Here is a 22,446-nt window from a genome sequence, read left to right on the forward strand (position 1 = left end):
GGATTTAAGACCTGTGTGTGTTTTCTCTGGGGAAGGCGCTGGGGAATGGCAGGGTTTGTTCTGGTGGGGCTCTCGCGGGTAACCGCGTGGCCGTGTCGCTGCAGTTCCCCCCGCCATCGCGGCAGAGGAGCAGAGCGTGTGGGCGCTGCCGGGCCAGGCGCTGGAGCTGCGGTGCCGCAGCAGCGCCGTGCCCCCGCCGCGCCTGGCCTGGCTGCGGGACGGCCGGCCCCTGCTGCAGAAACCCGGCCTGAGCGTCTCCGCCGACGGCAGCCTGCTGAGGGTAAGCTGGGCTGCCTGGGCTCTGCGGCAGCAGCGTGAGGGGACACGGTGCGGGAGTCCAGCGGGTTCCCCTGGCTGGACGCCTCAAGGCTTTGAGGCCTTGGCAATGTAAGGGTCATGTATTGGAAAGTAATTGTAAACATTAGGTACGTAGTTCAGTAGTTCATAGTATAAAGATAAGACCTGCCCTCTGGACGGCGCAGTGTGCCTTTGACCAGCTTGTTAGACAGATCTCTGTAACTCAGAGAAAGAATTCCTTAGATAAGAAAGAGTGAACAATCATGGAAACCTCAGAAAATGGCTTCTGCCTCTTCTTCGGTGCTTGAGCTGGGAAAAACCACAAACTGTAAAACCACCAAATGTCCTGCTGTGAGGGATCTCAAAAACAAAGAGACCCCACAGGCAGCGCCAAGAGGGATGTCAGATACCCTTGCTGGCTGAGTACAGAGCTTGCTGGTTATAGATAATAAAGAGATTACACCGAATTAAGTATAATCAAAAATAAATGATAATTTATTTTGTGACTGGGATACAGTCCACAACAGCCACAATCGTAAAGGACAGCACCGAGCCCAGGATCAGCACCAGGTGAACACACACTGATCTAAACTCTGCTGCTGTGGATCCCCCAATGTTCACAAAACCACCTTGGTCAGCCCAGCTTCTATACAGTTTTTCTAGCCTGGAGCAGAGGTCTTTGTCTCCTTTCATCATTCCGCATATTCACGGGGTTTTCTTTCAGTGCATTGGGCCAGACAAAACCATATTCTGGTTTATGGGAAGCTGCATTCAGATGTATTTTTCCCCATGGCTCTGGTTATCTTAATCATGGGTGTTTGTTGGGCTCTCATCGTTTGGGTGTTCCCTAGACAGTTCCATCTCCACTGGGCCATTTAATTGTTAATCCAGGCTGCCCTGCTTTTGTTGGATGTTACAATGATGTGATGAAGCAGTCTGTGTCCTTTTCATTCCATGGTCCTCTTTTTGGTTTCTGAGTTTTCTTTATTATTTTATTCATGCAAACATTGCTTATTCTACATTATTGTACAACTTTGCATGAATTACATTATATCATATATCACAAGATTCAGGGAGACATATGTAAAAATAAAATTGAAACCATGAATAATTATGTAGGAAGAAGAAACCCAGTTTTTCCTTTTGTTCCCCAGATTGAAGGAGCTCAAGTACAGGACGCTGGACGCTACACTTGCGAAGCAACAAATGTTGCTGGAAAAACTGAGAAAAACTATAATGTCAATATTTGGGGTAAGTGTCAATATTCAGGATAAGATTTGTGAGGCTTATATCAGAAATGGGAATGAAGCTCAGAGCTGAATTACAGTGAGAGACACTGAAATCCTCTGTCATTCATCAACACTCAGTTGCTGAGGTTCGTGCAGGGAAATGTTGTTATGTTTGCTGTACTTGAACAGGCCCAAGGCAGTGCACGCATTTTTCAAATTGCTTAAATTTAGTTCTAAATTAACACCAGTTACTCTACAGGCCTTTGTTGACCTTGCAAGAATGAGAGTAGTTAGAGCTATAACTAGTGAGTGGCATCCCTTCTCATGGCAGGAGGTTGGAACAAGATGATTTTAAGGTCTCTTCTAGCCCACACCATTCTGTGATCTCTGATTCTGTAATAAATACCTGGTTTGGATCCATAGCTTTAATGCCATTTAAAGTAACATACCAACTTTCCATTTATTGATAAGCTGAAGCATTGGAAATTCAGATAAAAGCTGCTTTACCTAGCTTTATTTGCTCTACAGATTTATTAGTGCTGAATCCTAAAAACAGCTTGAATAATTTTTTTCAATGGCTATATAGTGAATGTGGCTTAGACCATTATTTTAATAATTGCTTTTGAAAGGGTTTTCTGCACCATCATTTCCTTCTCATATGCTAATTGAAATGTCCCTTTTTTTACTATTATAAATCAACTTCTTGTTTTGGAGTCACGAGACTAGAATTGCCAATGAGGGTTTGTAACACTAAAATGATATTTTTCAGTACAGATTTTAAGTCTGTCTTTATTAACAGACTCATTCATGGCATTTTCCCATGCTGAAGCAAATACCATTTACTGTGCAGATCAACCTCTGCTCTTCTCTCTCTCCTAGACTCTTGCACAGGACCTTTGCTGGAGGGATTTAGATTTGTTCCTTTGCAGTAAGACTATTCCAGTAAGATTTGAGTGGAGGGATAATTTTTTGCTAGTTAGCAGCTTTGATGGGATAAGCTTGATAGAAACCACAGGCTGCCTGTGAAAGCCATCTGTGGATAATTGTTTGGAATTACAGTTTTCATTTATGCCCCAGCAGCAAAAGTCTTCCTTGCCATATTTTGACATTTTTAATCCAGGAAATGTATCCTCTGAGTATTGGTGCATTCTAAGTGTGGATCCAGGAGCCAAGCCCATGAGTTAAATGAAGGGATAGCACAGGCTTGTCCTGGCAGGAAGCAGGACAAATAAAGGGTAAAGCAGACAGTACCATAAGGCCATTGGCAATGTTGTTTCCAACCCCAAACATCTGGTTACTGCTGGAGAGCTGGAGGTGTCAGAAGGAAAAGCTGGCTATTGTCACATGCATTAAAAAAAGTGCTGTATAAATTGTTCACCTGGGAGGTTTTGTTTGCCAAATTCAACCTACATTCTCCTCTTGGTCTCTACCTACTCTGTTTTCATCTGATGGAAATGATTCCTCGATTCCTAAGAGGCAATTATCCCTTTCTTAGGGATTGAGCCAAAGTGCTCTAAGACTTGGAGAATCAGAGTAAAACACTGGTGCCCTTTGTCTGCAGCTGGTTCTGGTTTAGAGTCACAGAGTTGTAAAGCAAAGTGATCCTTCTGCTGCAAGAGGGTGATCAGAGGGGTGGGGTCCATAGCTTTGGATGTGGCAGCCAGTGTGCTGATGCAGGAAAAAGTCAAAGGAAAAACGTATTTTAAAATGAATTTTAAAAGTCATTGATGGTGATCTCTGTGGGTTTATTAGCTGAGGTAATGAATGAGGCAGACTCTTATAGTTGGAGTCATTTGACAAAGTTCCCCAAACCAGCTTTGTTCAGTGAAGTCCATTAAAGGCAGCCCAAAATAAAGCCTGTGCATGCAGCAGCCCTTAGAGCCCAGAAGGATTCCCAAGTGTATTGTTCCCTACCCAGGGTCTGGTTAGCATTGAGGAGACAATCCTTGTCACTGCTTCAGAGCTGAATGGGAGAGATTTGCATGAGGGTCATTTGGGTTTTACTGCTGGCTGACAGTGTGTTGTTTCAAAGGCTGCACTTATTTGACTTTTCTTTGCAGTGCCACCAAGTATTTCTGGCTTGGATGATGTCTCTCAGCTGACAGTCACTGAAGGGAGCTTGATTAGCCTGATCTGTGAGTCCAGTGGCATCCCACCACCCAGTCTCACCTGGAAAAAGAATGGTGGGTAACTGCCAATTGTCTGTTTTATAAAGCAAGTGGGATAATTCTGACCTGCTGGTATTCTTTTAATCTTGTGTACATTTTTGATGGTGTGTTCTGAGGAGCTCAAATGTGCAGATATCTGCACAGCCCTGGCATGGGGTAAAGTGAATTCCAGGAGTAGATTATTTCCTTCTCTCTTCTCACCTCTGCTTGGATCAGCTGTTCCTAAAGGTGCAAGAGAAGTGCTTAGATTGCTTAGCTCACAGAAATGAACTGTGGAGCACTTAATATGTTTATTTACTGTGGGGCAACAGGACAGAAGCATGGTGCTCCATCCCTGGAAGTGTTCCAGACCAGGGTAGATGTCTCTTGAACAAGTGGAAGGTGTCATGGCAGAGAGTTGGAATGAGATGATCTTTAAGGTCCCTTCCAACCCAAACCATTCTGGAATTCTCAGAGTGGTTTGTGGATCCCAGATGTCAGGGCCAGGGTCACTGGGAGTCCCTTGCTGCGGAGTTGGGGTTTCTGCCTTCTGATCACTGCATAATAAAGATTCTCTGAGCTGATTTTAAATCTGTAGCCATGGCATCCTGCCAAGTGGTGAAGATGCATGTACTTGTAGTAATTGTTTTGGGGATTCACCAAACCCTTTCTCTCATTCCATCTTGTTGAAGAGTAGTCTGCACACCTTTTGCTTTAGGGGTTAAAGTTACATCACCAAACACCTCTTTAGGAATGGGCAGACAAAGCTAGCTGTTTTCAGTACCTTCTGTTAAGCATTGACACTGTTGGAGATGGAATATAGGACAAAATAAGATAATTTACTCTTCCAAGGTGGTAATTCTTGTGTTACTAATCAATCTTATATTTGTGTTTTTCTAAGCAGCACAATTCAATATGGTATGTACTTTCTTTAAGTAATTTTGGCTCATGGAAAGAGCAGGTTTTAATTACAGAGCTCTTATTCCAATACATAACATTTTCAGAGAACAGGAAGTTGGTTTTAAACCCTGTCTCTTGGAAGCCAGAAAAGCCTTGTATGACATATAAATGCACTGCAAGGCTAATGTGTGTACACTTAATGGCAGAAAGGAGACTTAAACCTGCTGGAAAATCTAGAAAAGCAGTTAGGAAGAGGAATATATTTTTCACCATGTTTGACATTTGGTGCACTTGTGGAGAGGACTTTAAATGCACAAGAGGGAAATGAAGATTAAATTTGTTAGAAGTATCCATGGCAGGTGCATTCCTTCTGTCACGAAGTCTCCCTGCAGTTTGGAAAGATGAAGATGGATAACCTGAGGTCTCCTCAGCAAGACTTGAGGAATCTGCTCAGAGAATGCAGTGAGAGTTTGCTGTCATGTTTCTGCTGAGGATTTCCTGAGAAGAAGGCTGTGACACACAACACACAAGATGGTGTGAAACCTAAATTGCACATTTCTAAGCACTGGCTGTTCTGTGTGAGACAGTTATACACTGAAAAATGAGTCATGTTTTTCTGAAAGTGCTGAGCTTTCTACTTAGTGGAGGTGTTCCAAACTCTGCATGGATGTGAGGGAGAGTCAGTGTGCTTTAGCTCAGGATATCCCATGAAGTCAGTGGTTAATACACAAAATCCTCAGGATCTGCTTGTGCCAAGTTCCTGCTCTCTGGAAAAACTCTGACAGAGTACTTCTAAAATGGGCAATTGTGCAACTCAGTCTTTTTGAATGAGCCAATGGACTTCACACCATGTGATTTTCATTTGCTCCTGGCCACTTGTGTGGCCTTATGTGACAGAAGGTCTCTTGCAGGTTCTCCTGTGGTGCCGGAGCCATCGGGAAGGGTGCGGGTGCTGTCTGGGGGCAGACAGCTCCAGGTTGCAGTTGCTGACAGGTCTGATGCTGCATCTTACACCTGTGTGGCTTCAAACGTGGCTGGGAGTGCCACCAAAGAGTACAGCCTGAAAGTGTACAGTGAGTGCCAGGAAAACTGATGGTGGTTTACCAGCTCTGCAGTAATGCTATGGGAGTGTGAGCCAGGCACTGATGTTGAGCTGCAGTCTGCAGAGACAGAGTGCTGGCTGTAGGACAGTTTAGAGGTAGTTCAAGGAGAGTGTCGTTAAAATTTTGGCAATTTGGACCTGTAGCTTGACCAAAACATTGTATATCTCTTTTGAAAGTGCACAATCCATGAATGTAACCCCTTTAGTCTTGTTCCCAAGCTGCAGTAGTGATGACAACTGACTGAACTGCCCTTCATTCCCTTAGACTTTACTGTATTTTTGTTAGGAATAAAAGGAAGTCTTTTTAAACAATCCCACAGAGAAGAAAATCTTCCAAAATCTGTAGGGAGATTGACAGTGCTGGGGGAGTCTTTTTAAATTTAATTTTTTTCTCCTGTTTGCATTTTAAAAATTGCCTGTAAGTTAACATTTAAAAAAAACAAACACATTTTTGCTTTATGCTATGGGAGGGGGGGAAAGGAAGTGATCAGGAAAACGGTCTCAGCAGCAGGTGAAGGTTCTGAAGTGCAGCTTCTGGTCACTCCTACAGTGTCCCTTGTTCTTCCCTAGCTCGACCAACGATCTCCAGCAGCGGTCCCCAGCCGTCGGAGGTGGTTGTGACGCAGGGCAGCGCGGTGTCCCTGGAGTGCGAGGCGCAGGGTGTTCCTGCCCCAGCCCTGGCGTGGCTGAAGGATGGCCAGGCGCTGGGCAGCAGCAGGGATGTGGCAGTGCTGGCTGGGGGCCGTGTCCTCAGGCTGCAGCGTGCCCAGGTGTCCGACACCGGCCGCTACGTCTGCGTGGCCACCAACGCCGCCGGGCTGGCCGACAGGAAATACGACCTCAGCGTCCACGGTGAGTGGGGGCACCTGGAAACTCGCCACTGGGTGGCCAAGCAATGGTGGGGAGCTCAGTGCACCTCCTGGATTTGCTGCAGCTCCAGTTGCAGGGTTAGGAAAAGCCCAAATCCAAGTTTATAACTCCTGAGTATTTTAAAATTGTAGCCCTCTTTCTGTTAATATCAGTTGTAGGAGCTGGAGGTGGATGGTGGTCAGGACAAACTCGGGCGTTTTCTATATTCTGGTCTTGAAGTTTGCAGTTTATTACATCAGGGCTTAGCTTAGTTTAGGACTTAGCTGGGAGCTGCCAGATGCTGCTCAAAGCAGGCATGGAGGAGTAAGATAACAAAGGGGGTAAAAGCAATTTTGTAAGCAAAATGAGTTCGTGTTTGCTCTGAAGTATGGTTTTTCATTACTCTTTTCTGTAGTTCCCCCAAGTATTGGTGGTTCCCTGCAGCTACCTGAAAACATCAGCACTGTGGAGAAGAATCCCATCTCCCTGGTTTGTGAAGCCTCAGGAATCCCTTTGCCAGCAATAACATGGCTCAAGAATGGGTTGCCTATCACTTTGAACAGCTCAGTTCGAATCCTCTCAGGTACAAAAGCTGGAGATGGCAACATCTCACTTTGTCATGCCCAGAAATACACTTCATTATCTCTTCTGTTTATTTTTCTCCACCACTTCTTCTTCACAGTTGTTTTTAGTGTTCAAAGAGCAAAAATCTTTGAAAGGAAAAATGACAAAAACCAAAGCATATCTTTAATTTCTGTGGGTCTGTATATGAAATCAAAGGGAGCCTCAGAGATGAATGCATGTAGAGGCATCTCTGGCCGTGTTGTTTCTTTGACACTGACAAGTGAAATTTGGGGTGACCTTATCACTCTCTACAGCTTCCTGAAAGGTGACTGTAGTCAGTCTCTTTCACCAGGCAGCAACTGACAGAACCAGAGGACACAGTCTCAAGCTGTGCAAAGGGAAATACAGGTTGGATATTAGGAAAAAGTTTTTAATGGAAAGAATAATAAAGTACTGGAATGTCTGCCTGGGGAGGTGGTGGAGTTGCCATCCCTGAAATAAAGACTGGATATGGCACTTGGTGCCATGGTTTAGTTGAGGTGTTAGGGCATGAGTTGGACTCCATGATCTTGAAGGTCTCTTCCAACCCAGTGATTCTGTGAATTTCATGACAATAAGTTTTGATGGAGTTTGTAGTATTCTCTGATAGCCACCTGCAGCAAACCCTGCATCATGAACCTAAGAAAACAATCAGACAAGTAAAGACCTGGAAGGTATTTAAGACTGCATTTGAAGCTGATAAGCTTCAGGATATTTTAATGAGTGCAGCTTTTAATGTTGCAGATAGTCCTGTCCTCTGCTTTTCCATTTTTGCATATGGTGTGTGGAAAAGGGAGTGTGTGTGTGTGATTATTTCCCAGTATGAACCTGGCTCTGGGAGCTGCTCTGCATTCCCTTCTGTGTCAAGCTGCCATCAAGAAAAATAACATCTTCTGGGCTTGATTGTTTCTGTCCTGTCTGTTGCTTTCTACACCCACACTAATCTCACCTCCTGGATAGTGAGTCAGGAAGGGAGAGACAAAAAGATGTTTATTGTCTCTAGATATTGGCTGTGTGGGAGGGGAAACACGCCAGGGCTCAGGGCTCTGTTTCCCTCCAATCTTTGTGCTTCAGAAAGTACAGTTGTAGTCGTGAACTGTAGCCAGCATGGCACTTGGAGCTTTATTTATGCTTGCAGATGTAAAAACAACAACAACAACAAAAATCCTCCTCTAATTTTGGAGTTAAATACTTTGCCAAAGCAAGATTTTGGTACTGTTGATTGAAAACATACTTGGCATTGGAGATAATTTCAATGTGTGGACACACTGCTGGCAGCTTTTAGTCAGTTAATTCAGATCATGGAATCAGAGAATATTCTGAGCTGGAAGAGACCACAAGGACCATCCAGTCCAACTCCTGGCCCTGCACAGGATACTCCAACAACTCCTCCCAGTGCTTGAGAGCATTGTCCAGATACTGATGTTTGCTTTTGATGATGCTTCCTGCATATCTTCCTGCAAATCTTCCTTTTAAATGAACATGTCTGTACAAAGGTAATTTGACAACTACAGAGTTAAGAAGAATCTATTATTTTAAACCATTGCATGTAAACCAGTGCTATTAGCAGCTATTACTATTATTGATGGCACAATTAATGCAAATGCTAGAAGGCAAAAGTGGAATTTATTCCACTTGTATTCCATATACATATGAAAATGCCTTAAGGGTATTTATAATACAAGATGTTTATAGAAATAAGCTTATTTTTGTGTGTACACATATAATAAGCACTGCTGAAGCATTATTAATTTTCCAGAATGTTCATCTATAATCTCAGTATAGCAAAGCACTCCTGTGAGTGAAAACCCTGCTGTCTGAGATACTGTGTGCTATCCCAGTTTCCTGCCCAGAAGTATGTGATGCAAGCACAGCATTCCTGCCACATCCCAAGTGCAGATGCATGAATTCCGTGCAGTGGAGCAGGGGGTGTGTGTGCCCTGCCCAGCCCTGGGGCAGGGTGTGTGTGCCCTGCCCAGCCCTGGGGTGGTGCTGGCTGGCAGAGCAGGGCTCTGATGCTGTTTTGGCTGTCTCAGGGGGCAGGACACTGCGGCTCAGCCCTGTGGGTGTGGCAGATGAGGGACATTACACGTGTGTGGTGACCAATGCTGCAGGGGAGGCCAGGAAGGACTTCCACCTGTCTGTCCTGGGTGAGTACCTGCTCGGGTTTGGGGCAGCACCAGAGAGGGGTTTGGATGGTAAGGGGAAGGAATTCTATATACTTTGCTGGTATTTTAAAGAATATTATGCCAAAATATACATCCTTAGGAGCAAAAAAAAAAAAAAAAAAAGTGAATTTAATACCACAGACAGAAAATCAGGTTGTAAAGAGAACCTTCTACACAGAATCATAGAAACCTGGAAGGGTTTAGGTTGGAGGGGATCTTAAAGCATATCTCATTCTGCCACCACAAAGTACACCACTATCCTGGGTGCAGCAATACCACCCTCACAGGTTAGAATTCCTTCCCAGTGTCCCATCTACCCCTGCCCTCTGGCAGTTAGAAGCTGTTCTCCCTGTCCCTCCAGATTCTTCTCCAAAGTCCCTCTCCAGCTCTCTGAAGCCCACTGAGGTCCTGGAAGGGGCTCCAAAGTCTCCCCAGAGCCTTTTCCACGATCAGCAATCCCAACTCCAATACAGTGGGAACCTTCAGGCAGCAGAGCCTTTAATATGACAAATTATATAAACCAGTGTGATACAGGGTGATCCTGCTGATGTACTTAGACCAGGAGTTGTCTAGAAGGGTCTTTAGATGCTATTTGAAACCTTTAATATATTATTTTATCACATTGCTTGGTTTTGCCAATCAGTTATTTTCCCCAGAAAACACTACTACTTGCTTTAGGAACTGCTATTTTTATCAGTAATTGTCAGTCCTGGCACAGTGCAGGTTTTCTCACAGCATTTCTGTGTGGAATTTTCTTCTCAGTTTCCTTTCTCTGAGGTGCTGGGCACCCTCATCTTCCTTTGCCTTCAGCTGACTTGGACATTTTCAGCCTGTAGATGATAATTTCCATTCAAGTCAGTTCATGTGTATTTGATGAGCTCATGGAAGTGTAAGTGTGGTAGAATGGAAGAGATGGATAAACACTGGAAAGCATTCATTGTCCTACTGTTTTCTTTGGAGGGCTTTAGTAGCAGGGTGTTCTTGAGGCTTCTGGGAATCTCAGTTGCACAGTCTTTGTTTTCCTTGAAGAAAAATGCTCAGTGAGACTGATTTCAAGTGGAAAATTCCATTGTTCAGTCCTCTCTTCCCTCCCCCTGGTAATTTCTTTGTCTTTCTAGAGGAAAGTTACTGGAATGGGGCCTAACAGTGGCACAGAATCCTCACCAGTCACTGTCAGTGGGAACTGTACACGTACATGCTAAGGGCTTTCTGGGTTATTGTTGGAGGTGCAGCTTGTTGCAGGCAGAGCTTGGTGCAATAAGCATAATATTTATTTATTTGTGAGGGGTTTGGTGTGGCTTTGTAATATTTTTGAAATTAAGATGTGTTGACGACTTACTGTATTATTTTGGAGTCAAAGCAATGAGCTGGTGTCTTTGTTTATGAATAGTAGTAACTTCTGGCTTAAGTCCTGAACTTTGTGATTTTAAGTTTTGTTTTCCCCCATTTGTTTCCTTCACTCTAGTTTGAACTCTTCATTAGTAACCAGAAATTTGGTGTAACATTCTTTTCTCTGTTGACAATGAATTCTGCATATTTCCATGATTCACTCTTTTATAAAAACTTTTTTTTCCAGCAACAAGCTACATCACAAATAAGCTGCTAAATATATATTTAATTCCTTTATTTTTAGATCTTCTGTCTAGGCTGAAAGTTTGCATTTTGCAAGATTATTAAAGTGTAAATCTGGCTCCATATCCTGACCATTTTGTTACAAAATTCCCTATGTCTCCTGGAGATAGAGCTGCTTTCTAATAACTACAGGTCTCCTTTCTGCCTGTTACACTCCATGCCTACTTCAGCTTGTAGTGCCAGTTTCTTTTGGCTCAATCCACAAATGCCTCTACCTTGAAAGAAATAACTGATCATAGCTTTTAACCACCACAGCTACTCCCCAGCATGCTCATAATCTGCCCTCTTCATCCAAAAGCACAAGTTGACCAGGATAATTGATAATTGGAAACATGTGAGTCATACAGTAGGAGTTTCCTTGCCTTGGGTTGGCAGTTTGACTGGATGGGATAAGTATTTTAGGGGTTTTATCTTCTGCTTCCCTAGAGAAATGTAATTTGTACCACAGCAAGGTGCCTTTAGATCTACGTAGTATGTTCATTCCCATATGGAATTAGCTGTATTTGCAGAGAACATTGATAAGCTGTGGCACAGCATCCACTTGTTGGGAATGCTTTTGGTTTTTTTATGGCAGTTACTGTGGAACCAAAAAAGTTTGTTTTCCTAATCCAGTGTTCCCGGGCTGATCCCTCCTAGTGTCATCATCAAGCAGCTTGTTGCCTTTCATTGTTGCATAGAATCCATGCTGATGTTGTGTTCTTGCCTGTTGCAGTGCCTCCAGGGATTGTGGGGGAAAATGCACTGGAAGATGTGAAAGTGAAAGAGAAGCATGGAGTTACCCTGGTGTGTGAAGTGACAGGTAAAAGAACAGTTTATGATTTACCTTTGCTTATTAAAGCCATGGTTAGATCACTACTGGTGCTGCATAGCCTGTTTGTAATGGGATTTCAGTCCAGTGGGATTTTTAAATCTCAAATTTAACTGTGGTGCTTGGAGCAGGACTAAGCACTTCTTGTAAAGGGTGGATGAGATGAACAAAGAGGGATGTTGCTGTGGTATTTCTTCTCCAAAGGCCTGTGGAATTTCAGAGAAGGTGTATATCACTTGAGGAGGTTCAAAGACTTCAGAATGCATGTTCCAAAACTTCCCTCCTTACCTGCACATGAAAAGCACACTTGAAACTGTATTTTCCTGTTTCTCAGAAATCTTAGTATATCCTAGAGGCCCCAACTGATGTTTGCCATTTTCCCACCTCATCAAGGGAACCCTGTGCCACAGGTGACGTGGCTGAAGGATGGGCAGGCTCTGGTGGAGGCTGGGGATGCCAGGATCGTGTCCAGTGGGGGATCCCTGCACATCTCTGAGGCACAGCTCCTGGACACGGGCCGCTACACGTGTGTGGCATCCAACACTGCTGGGGACAGGAGCAAAACCTACAGCCTCAATGTGCTGGGTGAGCAGCTGGGCTGCCTCTGCCAGAGGAGCAGGCAGCTCAGGAACAGAGTCCTGGTGGAATTCTGTAGGGCTTTATTGACAGGTTGCCTGTCTGTGATTAGAATTTTGCATCTTAGTAATTGATAAGTGGTGGTGGTTTAATAGAAACACAGTGCTGTGTTTTAGACATAGGGAAACTTCACAGGATATGTCCCTATGGAATGGGCAAGATAGTACTTTGGCTTATTGTGATTCAAGGAAGGAGCATCTGAAGAGCATTTCAGATTGTGATCTCTTTAGAAAAGCTGAAACCATCTGCACTTCTCATTTTGTTTTGTTTCATTTCTTTTTTTCCATGGGGGTTGTTGCACAACAAAGTGCAAACAATGGTGAGTTTATTTTCCACAAACAACTTGTTCCTAGGCTCATCCCTCCTTCCAGGATCATCAAGGAGCAGTGGCTGGCTTCCTGGGGACCTGAGCTTGACAAAGGCATGGGTGGGACTGAATTCCACTGATTTGGGATCACTGTTGATTTCAGAACAAAGCATAAAACCAGCTGAGGGTTGTGTGGGTCTGGGTTTTGGTGCTCCTTGTAGGACTGCCTCCCAGCTAGCTGAGGCTGCAGCCAGATTCCTAGACTGAACAGGGACCAGAAAATAGGCTTTTCAGAGAGGAGCTTTCCTCCCTGTGGTTACGGATTTTGTTGTTCCAGTGGCTCCAAGCATTGTGGGAGCAAACATCCAAGGGAATGCAGAGGATGTCACAGTTATCCTCAACAGTCCCACCTCGCTGGTCTGTGAAGCTTATTCCTACCCCCCAGCCACCATCACCTGGCTGAAAGATGGGAAACCCTTAGAGTCCAGCAGAAACATCCGTGTTCTGCCAGGTAAACTCTGTTCTTACTAAGAAATAACACCTAATTACTTTATTGCATGTTTTTTCTGTTGCAGACTTTTTTTAAAAAAATAAAAAAATATATTTTTCTTAAATGCAATGCACTGGCACAGATTGTCCAGGGAAGCTATGGCTGTCCAATCCCTGGAAGTGTCCAAGGCCAGGCTGGATGGGGCTTGGAGCAAGCTGGGATAGTGGAAGGTGCCCCTGCCCATGAATGGGCTTGAAGTTCCTTCCAACCCAAACCATTCTGGGGTTCTTTGTACTTCTCTAGCACTTCCTATTCCAATAATTTTAAATATTTTGTAATTAACTGGTTGTTTATTTCTGTTTTATTATGTATTTATCCTTTTGTACCATCAAACAAAATGATGGGAAAATTCATATGAGTTAATGATAAATATTAGTGACTTGCAATTAAGTGTGGAAATTAGATGGAGAGAGTTATAAATTATTAAAGAGAATGAGGTGGGATTTTTCTAGGTCACTAGTAGTTTGCCATTTTTAGTTTTTAGAATAATTTTTGCCTTGTACATGTGGAGGTGGAAAATGGAAACAAGCTTCAGAGGGAACACTGGAGTACTGTAGATTCATAAGTACCTTACCTTATTAACTGCAAGTGTTCAGAGAAAGAATGAGTCCTGGCCAAATATCTTCAAGAAATTCCCTGCACAAATTTCTTGAGAAATTTCTTAACAAATTTCCCAAGAATCCATAAGCAGCAGGAATTGAGATCCACAGCACTGCCATGAATCATGCACCCATTTGTTACACACGGTATTAAGCAGCCAGATTTTCTGCTTTTCAAAGGGCAGATTTTGGACCAAAGGGTTGTAAATATGCTGCAGGAAGTATTTAAATAACTGGGAAGCAAGAGTATGGTGTGAGTGCTATTAAAGGCTGGTGTCTTTGGCAGGTGGACGAACCCTGCAGATCCTGAATGCCCAGCAGGACAGCGCTGGAAGATACACCTGCATAGCCACAAATGAGGCTGGAGAGACACTGAGGCACTATGAAGTGAAAGTCTACAGTATGGCAATGCTTTCAGTTTCTGAAATTTCTTTCAATTTTGCATTACTCCCTTTTCCTCATTGCAGTGTTGTCTGTCCTGGTGAATGCAGGCTTTGCTGAGCAAACATCTGCATTAGCTCCTGGCATTGCTGGAGGAAGGACACCAGAAAAGATGATTGCATCCTTTGCAATGCTACAGTTGTACTAAAAGCCTTTATATAACCCAGGGGAGAACATTTAAAAAAATACTGAACTCCCTTTTCCTCTGAAATGCTGCTTTTGGTGCTGATTTTCAAGTCACATGAGTACAGCAAATAGGGAGATGTGAGCAGAGAATCTCTTGAGCACAGAAACAGGAGAGGGCCTCTAACATCTAGTGAGACATTTTACTGAGGAAAGTAAAACAGGAGGATACTATTTTTATATCCTTCCATAAGATTCTATATGCACAAAAGTTTTACCATTCAGGGTTTTTTGTCAGCAGATTATCCTTTGAGCATTTCTACCTAAATACTCAATTTTGATGCTCAAACTCTTCATTATGGGCTCGATCAAGCATGATTTTTACCATTTTTTTTTAAATTTCCCAGTCTGATTTGGAACTGGTTTGCTCCCTTACAGTAACCATACTGTTATTTAATTATACTAAGTCCCTAATAAGGCCCCAGTGGATTTGGAGTAATGAGAAGAGGACAAAAGTGTTCATTACTAATGCATGGTTATGTGGGAACATAATGCCCTCCACCCCCAAATGCCATTGCAAATGTTAGTTTTTAGGGTACTGTAAGTATTAGGGGAAAATCTAAAAATTTCCAGTGGAAAAAAAAAGTAGAAAATGCTCTGAAAGCATTTTGCATAATTTCAAAAATATTATGAGACCAAGTGGGGGGTAGCTGAAGAATTTTGAAACATTGTTTTCCTTCTGATTCAGAAAGAAACAGGATTTTGCAACACTGGGATTTCAGTGGAAATGTTGAGTTTTGACCAGCTATCCTGAGTGTGGACTTGTGATCAAACATGTTTCTGGGAATATTAGTTTCCATTGATATGCTTTTGAATGACTACAATACTCTGCACTTTATGGAATTGAAGCCAAACACATAATAATGAAGTGCTGTAGTTAGGCAGGGCTGTAGTCAGGTTTGCAGGTTTAAAAACCTGCATGTTTAAAAGTGTTGAACATAGTTTTGTGTATTTTTGTACATAATACATGTAGTAAAAGTGGCTGAAAATACATATGTATATATAGAAGTAATAATTTGGCTGTGGGCTAGAGGCAGTTTATTGGGGGGATGCACTTGCTTTCCTGGAGGTTGACATCAGGGATCTCCCTTGTTTTAGTTAATGATGAAATGCTGCAGCAGCCAGTAAGCCATGACAGTCTCTGTCCCCTTTCTGCCTTTGTCTGTGTGCAGTTCCACCCACCATTGCCAAAGGGGATATCTCAGGGACAGGGCTGTCCCCCAAGGAGGTGAAGATCAGAGTGAACCACAGCCTGACCCTGGAGTGTGAAGCTCACGCCATTCCTCCTGCTGCCATCAGCTGGTACAAGGATGGACAGGCCAGTCACCAACTCATTCCTTCCTCTGAGGGGATGTGGGACAGGAGCAGCTGTGTGTTCCCTGTCCCTGGAAGTAGCATCCATGCAGGGCAGCAGGAGCAGCTAGCTGTGTGTTCCCTGTCTCTGGAAGTAGCATCCATGCAAGGCAGCAGGAGTCACCCTCACTCCCTGCTGCTGACAGTGTCACTGCCTGGCAGTTTGATGTGTTTGCTGTCACCCTGAGCTCTGAAAATGACATCTTGCCTTTTGGTGGGTGCCTGGTAGTGCTTGAGGCACTGGGGCTGGAGTTTCCAGGCTGTGAGAGGGAGTGCCCTTCTTGGCAGGAGCATCCCATGGTGTGACCACAGGCCCTGTGGCTGTTGTGTAAAGCCCCCAAAGGCTCTGTTACAGATGGTTCCCTCAAGTGCTGCCCTTGCAGAAGTTGCAGAGCCTCCCCCTCGGTCCTGGCAGAGCTCACAAAGCCACAAGAGCATCTGGCTGCTCTGGGGGGTGAGGCTCAAGTCCTGCCACACACAGTGCTTCATGAATCCATCTGGAGAGCTTGGGAAGGGCAGGGCCACAGGGACACACTGAAATACAGCATGGGGATCAGTAAAAAAGGAACTGTGCTGCTCTTCTGTAAGAAAGGAGAGTATAATCTCTTGCTTGAGTTGTTCTTAGTAGGGCACTCATCATGGAACAGCTTTTCCTGGGTTTAACAGGAGTGAGGGAATAATTTGGATGATCACCCTCTGGCTGTTTCAAGTGTGCCCTGCTGTTCTGGAATCCCTGGGAGTTCTGGCTGTGTTGCCAAAGAAGAGCTCAATTTGAGGAGTAAAGTCCCCAAAGGCAGTGGCTGTGCACACCTGACTGCCAGTGGCACAACAGCTCTGCTCCTTGGGCTGCCCTGGGTGAAGGGCTCTCACTCCTGTCTACAGACTGAACAAATTGTCCCCTGCAGGCCAGGAGTTCAGTGCTGACTCCCTAGTCATGGAAGCATGGATTCATGGCATGGTTTGGGTTGGAAGGGACCTCAAAGCCCATCCAGTTCCACCTCTGCCATGGGCAGGGACATCTCCCACTAGACCAGGCTGCTCATGCAGATGAACACATCTAATGTGTTCTGGACACACAGGCTGTGTCACTGCAGCCTCTGCTGTCACGTGTGAGTCACATTTGGGCACAGGAGTATCTAATCCTGTGTCTCTCTGTGCTGCTGCTCTGTCCATTTTGTGTTCCAACCATGTCCTTGGTGGGCAGCACATCTGTAGGGTGGATTAGATCCATTTGTTCACCTCACAGAAAGCTGGGAGTTTTCCATGTATTGGAAACTTGGCCAGTGATCTCGGGGATTGGATCAGCCTGATTGGATCCAATGTCACAAGAGCCCTGGCCTGATGGGGATGGCATTGCTCCTCTCAGCAGCATCCTGGGGCTAGGAGTGATGGAAAATCACATCCTTGAGGAGACCAGCCACCACCATTAGAAGGATGAAGATGCAGACTTTCTGACAGCCGTGAAAAGAAAATTGTCTCCAGGAACTTGGAGCTTGATTGAGTTTACTCATATTGCCACCACAAATCTGGCTATTTCTGGTGTGTTCTTTGCTGAGCATTAATTTTCTTTTGAATTGAATTGCAGCCACTGCAGGCAGATGAGCATGTCCTGATCCAGGGCACTGGGCACACCCTGCACATTAAGGAGGCCCAGGTGTCAGACACGGGGCGCTACACTTGTCTGGCCTCCAACATTGCTGGGGAGGATGAGCTGGAGTTTGATGTAAATATACAAGGTAAAAGGGTAATAAAACTCTCCTGGTAGCCTGCTTTTCTAATATTCTGGGATGTTTGAATTAATAATTTTAGGTTCTTTACTCTTGTGTGGTCAAACCCAATGGTTTTGTGTGACTTTAATTTCAGGGGTATTTTGCTTATTGCTGACATTTTGTGTTTGATTATTCTTTTATATCTTGTGTTTCTGAAATCAGTGCAATGACACAGCAACTCTGATCTTCCTCTAAATGCCATGAAAAATTTTAATTAGTTTTGAATTAATGCATATTTTATTTTTCTGTTTTGAGTAGTATTTACAGGCCCCAGACATAAGCATTCTGTTGGCCTGCTGTGTGTAAATACAAGGAAACAATCATGAGTAATTTCTGAAAATTTAGACAAAATGAGAGCTTGAGTGAAACCAGATACCTTGTTGTTTAACTATTTTTCTTGATGAATACCCTCTGTGTTTGTTACCAGGTCATCTTACACTGCTCTTTGTTAGTCTTCAAAAAATACTCAGTAAATTGCTCAATTGTTCATTCTAGAAGAATTAGAATTTTCCTGGGTGTCTTAAAGTAGGGGGAGGGGTTGATTTAATACACTTAATTTTTATAGCTGCTATTGAAAATTACAATACCTTCTTATTTCTCAACTTTACCAGCTATTTCTGCTGAAAAAATGCTAACATTTTTCCTCTCCTTTGTTGTAGTTCCTCCTAGCTTCCAAAAACCTTACAGGGAATGGGAAGCTGGGAACATGGTTGATGCAGAGAGAGGTGGAGAAAGCAGAGATGTGATTGTCAACAACCCCCTGTCACTGTACTGTGAGACCAATGCTGTTCCTCCCCCTGTGCTCACATGGTTTAAGGATGGGCATCCCCTGAGCTCCAGTGACAGAGTGCTCATCCTGCCAGGTGGGTGTTCAACTGGCACTCTGGCCCTGCTCTGAGGTGATCAGAGGGATGGAGCCCCTCTCCTGTGAGGACAGGCTGGGAGAGTTTGGATTGTTCAGCCTGGAGAAAAGAAGCATCAGGGTGACCTCACTGTGGCTTTGCAGTGCCTGAAGGGGCTGACAGGAAACTGGAGAGAGACTGTTTACAAGGAATAGAGGGACAGGACAAGGGGGAATGGACTCAAATTGAAGGAAAGTGGGTTTAGATTGGATATTGGGAAACAATTATTGGCTATGAGGATGGAGGAGCCCTGGCACAGGGTACCCAGAGAAGCTGTGGCTGCCCCTGGATCCTTAAAAGTATCCAAGGCCAGGCTGGACAGGACTTGGAGCAACCTGGGACAGTGGAAGGTGTCCCTGCCCATGGCAGGGGGTGGCACTGGATGATCTCTAAGATCCCATCCAACCCAAACCATTCTGTGATTAAGCAATGGCCTTAATGCTGCTGATGATACACTTCTCCCCTTCAGAGTGCTTCTTTAATGTTCTTTTCAGACTTCATTAGCTGGAAATATTTCTCTCCAGTCCTTGGCCTTACGTTGTTTCTTTAATATCAGTAGTAGTCCCTAAAATGATGTGAATGTCACCACTGAACTCTTACAGTGAATTGTGGAATCTCAGAACAGTTTGGGTTGAAGGAATCTTAAGGCCTATCTCATTCCACTCTCTTCCATGGGCAGGGCCACCTTCCACTATCTCAGGTTTCTTCAAGCCCCATCCAGCCTGGCCTTGGACACTTCAATGTGTTGCAGAACGAAATACAGCAATGATGCCTTCTCTCTGACTTGTTCCTGATTTATTTCCTTGTTAAATTTGCTTTGACAAAAAGACAATTGGAGTCTTAACCAGGGGTGAGGCATGGAAAACACGTTTGCAGCAGAAAAATGGCCATGCTCTCTTATCTAATCTTGTGGGAAAGGGAAAGAGCTGCCTACAGTCAGGAATGTTGCTGTAGTTTGGGATGGTGTGTTTAAAGAATGGCAGTGGTAAAAGGGGTACACCTGCCTATCCGTCTTGTCTATCTCTTGAGAGACCAATGCCAAATACTCCCAAAGTGTATTCCTAAGATTTCCTCTCCTGGAGGTATTGATATGGCTATGCTTTTATGAAGAATAGAGTGAAAAGTACCTCTAAGGCTCAGAGGTGAATCTTTCCAGTTTGGAACGGAATATTGTGCTTATATTTCCTTTTGCCTATTAGTTCTGTGCCATCTTACTGAGGAAGAAGTAACCAGGAAACAAAAACCTTTAGCTACTTACAATTCAGACCATCTGCTGCCCCTTGCTGAGTTTTCTCGTGGAGGGCTGTGGGGATGGCGGGGTGCCTGAGGCTGGCTTTGTGTTTGCAGGAGGCCGGGCGCTGCAGGTGGCGCGGGCGCGCGCGGGGGACGCCGGCAGATACGCGTGCGTGGCGGCCAACGAGGCGGGGCAGGACTCCATCCACTACGATGTCCGAGTGCTCTGTGAGCTGCCCTTCCCCTCTGGCTGCCAAACAGCCCTTCTGTGCAAGATAACCAGCCACCAGAGTCCTGGTGGTTTGGATGTTTATTTGTAAACTGTGACATTAGTGTGTTTGGGGTGCCGGAGTTGTGTGAGCGGAGTGTTGATGTTCTTAGTTCCATGTGAGTAGGTTTTATTATTATAGCAACTCACAGCTCTCACCATTCACCAGAAAGAAAAGTGCAGGTAAAAAATCCAGATTTTATCTTGGTACCTCTTGTTCTCTCTTCAGCTTCCCATTGAGAATTGTGACCAGTGCTTTTCTTTCTTTATTTTGCCCATCATTTTGCACAATACTTGCAGAACTCCTGAAGTCTGAAGGGAGCTGAGGATTTCAATTAATGAATGCCTGCACGACCATTTGGATGACTTTTTGTGTCTGTTGATGTACTTGATGTTTTAACCTTGGGAAACACTTCTTTGCCTCTATGGCAGTGTTATACCACTAAAAATACTGATTTATTGTTACAAAGGGGTCCTGCCTTTGAAAGAATCTTTTATTTTGATGGCAAAGAACACAGTGGAATAACTGGAAGATGGGTTTTTACCACTCCTTCTCTCTGTGTGCTGTGAATAAGTGTAGTTCTGCTGCAGTTCTGTAATTTTCCTTGGAGCTGTGTTGAGTTGTTCCAGCTGCACTACTCAAGGGATGGCTTTATCTTTCACTGGAGGTTTCACTCCTTCCTCCTGCAAACCCAGTCTGATCTCACAACCACTTGAGAGGTGCTGAGTGCATATTCTTCTCCCCTTTGCTGCCTGCAGCTCCCCCATCCATCAGTGGGGCTGATGGGGACCTGCCAGAGGAGGTGACTGTGCTGGTGAGCAAGGAGGCAGCCATGGACTGCATTCCCAGTGGGAGCCCTGCCCCAAGCATCACCTGGCAGAAGGATGGCCAGCTCCTGGCAGAGGATGACAAACACACATTTCTGTCCAATGGAAGGAGGTTACAGGTAGTGTAAGCTTTTTAAAAGTGGAAAAACTGGGTTTTGGCAACAAAAAACTGTCTGGTTTTGTTGAGTAGGAAGTACTTTCTTTCTCCTGCAAGGTGCTGCAAACATAAGGTGTTTTTGTTCTTTGTTCCTGTCCCTCACCTGCTGCTTCTCACTCCCATGTAGTTCCTCAGATCCAGTCATTTGTGAGTTCATGCTATGAACCACATCCTTTGAAATCACTTGCTTTTAAATATTATTGATTTATATATTTTTTTAGAATATAGAGAAAATAGTGTATTCTGAAGAATTTTCCCATTGATGAATGAAATTTAAAAAAGCATGAAAGCAGAGAGCTGGGCTTAATCCTCTCCACTTGCTTATTTGGCAGTGAGTTGTCTATATATTAGCTTCAAAACCATGTTGTGTTTTTTTTTTTTTTGCCTTAGATTTTGAATTCCCAAATAACAGATACTGGCAGGTATGTCTGCATTGCAGAAAACATAGCTGGAAGTGCCAAGAAGTATTTTAACCTCAATGTTCACAGTAAGTACCATCATCCATAATTTCTGTCTTTTGTCAAATGCTGGTTCATCTTGGATGTGTTATTCTTAGCAGAGTGCTCAGACCCCCTCAGCTTCATTTGTGGGAGCCCTACTGGGTGTGATGGAGATTAAACTGGTATTTGAGTTCTGATCATATGTGTTGCAGAAAGGTGGGAATCATTATTGAGGGAGCCTGGTGTGGTGGCTGTGTTCACCCATTTGGGGTTATGAGCCCTAGAATCATGAATTATAAGCAGGCTGGATTATAGCCTGTTTTTATACATTCAGAAAATGCATTTTTTCAAAGAAATTAATGATAGAAAGCATTAAACAAAGATACACAGCTTGGAAAAACTGGTTTTCAGGAATGTGCCCTTTGAGGTTGTTTTCTGTTCTCTGTTTTTTGTTTTCTTGTTGAGTTACAATAGAGTTAAAATAAATGTTGGCTTTAAGCATCAGAAGTCTAAGACAAATCTGATCAAGACGTTTTTCATGTAGCAGTTTCCACTACTTTCCCTTCCTTCTCCTGATAACTTCAGAAAATCAAGACAGCTCTAATTAACATTTCAGACTAAACCCAGACTTCCCCTTCTATTTCTACCCACTTTCAGTTTACCATCCTGAAAAGAAGCACCATTCTGTGTTTCAACCTAACAAGGAATAATGGCAGCCACATTTTTTTCTGCTTTAACTGATAGAAAACAAGGGCTGTCCTTTCTCCCACCTAAAGACAGTACCAGCATCCCAGGAATGTAAGGAGTCAGTTAATTGCACACAGAATAATTGCATTTTTCCTCTGTCACACATGCAGTAAATTTAGCTACTACATGGCATAGATTCATAGCACTTTTTGCTAATCAGTAATGTATTTAGCCAAAAGTAGTGTTATCATGGGAAGAATTTGCCCTGGAATTAATTGTTCTCTGAGAAGTTATTTTCTGGACAGACAGTGGAATCTGTCCAGATTTTCCGATGTGTGAGTTTTGCTTTTAAGTCAAA

General features: G+C 43.9%; 1 protein-coding gene across 1 annotated transcript in view; it reads left to right on the top strand.

Annotated features, from left to right (window-relative positions):
* Window positions 1-22,446, top strand: part of HMCN1 (hemicentin 1) — a 157,289-nt gene that overhangs the window by 90,045 nt on the left and 44,798 nt on the right. The window contains exons 41-57 of the mRNA XM_079314622.1: window positions 105-280; window positions 1,452-1,548; window positions 3,587-3,709; window positions 5,485-5,646; window positions 6,246-6,527; window positions 6,940-7,107; window positions 9,164-9,277; window positions 11,640-11,726; window positions 12,129-12,320; window positions 13,016-13,189; window positions 14,114-14,227; window positions 15,624-15,769; window positions 17,390-17,540; window positions 18,233-18,436; window positions 19,823-19,936; window positions 20,736-20,923; window positions 21,352-21,448. Coding sequence (XP_079170748.1) covers window positions 105-280; window positions 1,452-1,548; window positions 3,587-3,709; window positions 5,485-5,646; window positions 6,246-6,527; window positions 6,940-7,107; window positions 9,164-9,277; window positions 11,640-11,726; window positions 12,129-12,320; window positions 13,016-13,189; window positions 14,114-14,227; window positions 15,624-15,769; window positions 17,390-17,540; window positions 18,233-18,436; window positions 19,823-19,936; window positions 20,736-20,923; window positions 21,352-21,448 — 2,589 coding nt within the window. The remainder of the gene's footprint in view (window positions 1-104; window positions 281-1,451; window positions 1,549-3,586; window positions 3,710-5,484; window positions 5,647-6,245; window positions 6,528-6,939; window positions 7,108-9,163; window positions 9,278-11,639; window positions 11,727-12,128; window positions 12,321-13,015; window positions 13,190-14,113; window positions 14,228-15,623; window positions 15,770-17,389; window positions 17,541-18,232; window positions 18,437-19,822; window positions 19,937-20,735; window positions 20,924-21,351; window positions 21,449-22,446) is intronic.

The sequence above is a fragment of the Erithacus rubecula genome (genome assembly GCF_903797595.1).
Source record: "Erithacus rubecula genome assembly, chromosome: 10".
Taxonomy (NCBI): Eukaryota; Metazoa; Chordata; class Aves; order Passeriformes; family Muscicapidae; genus Erithacus; species Erithacus rubecula.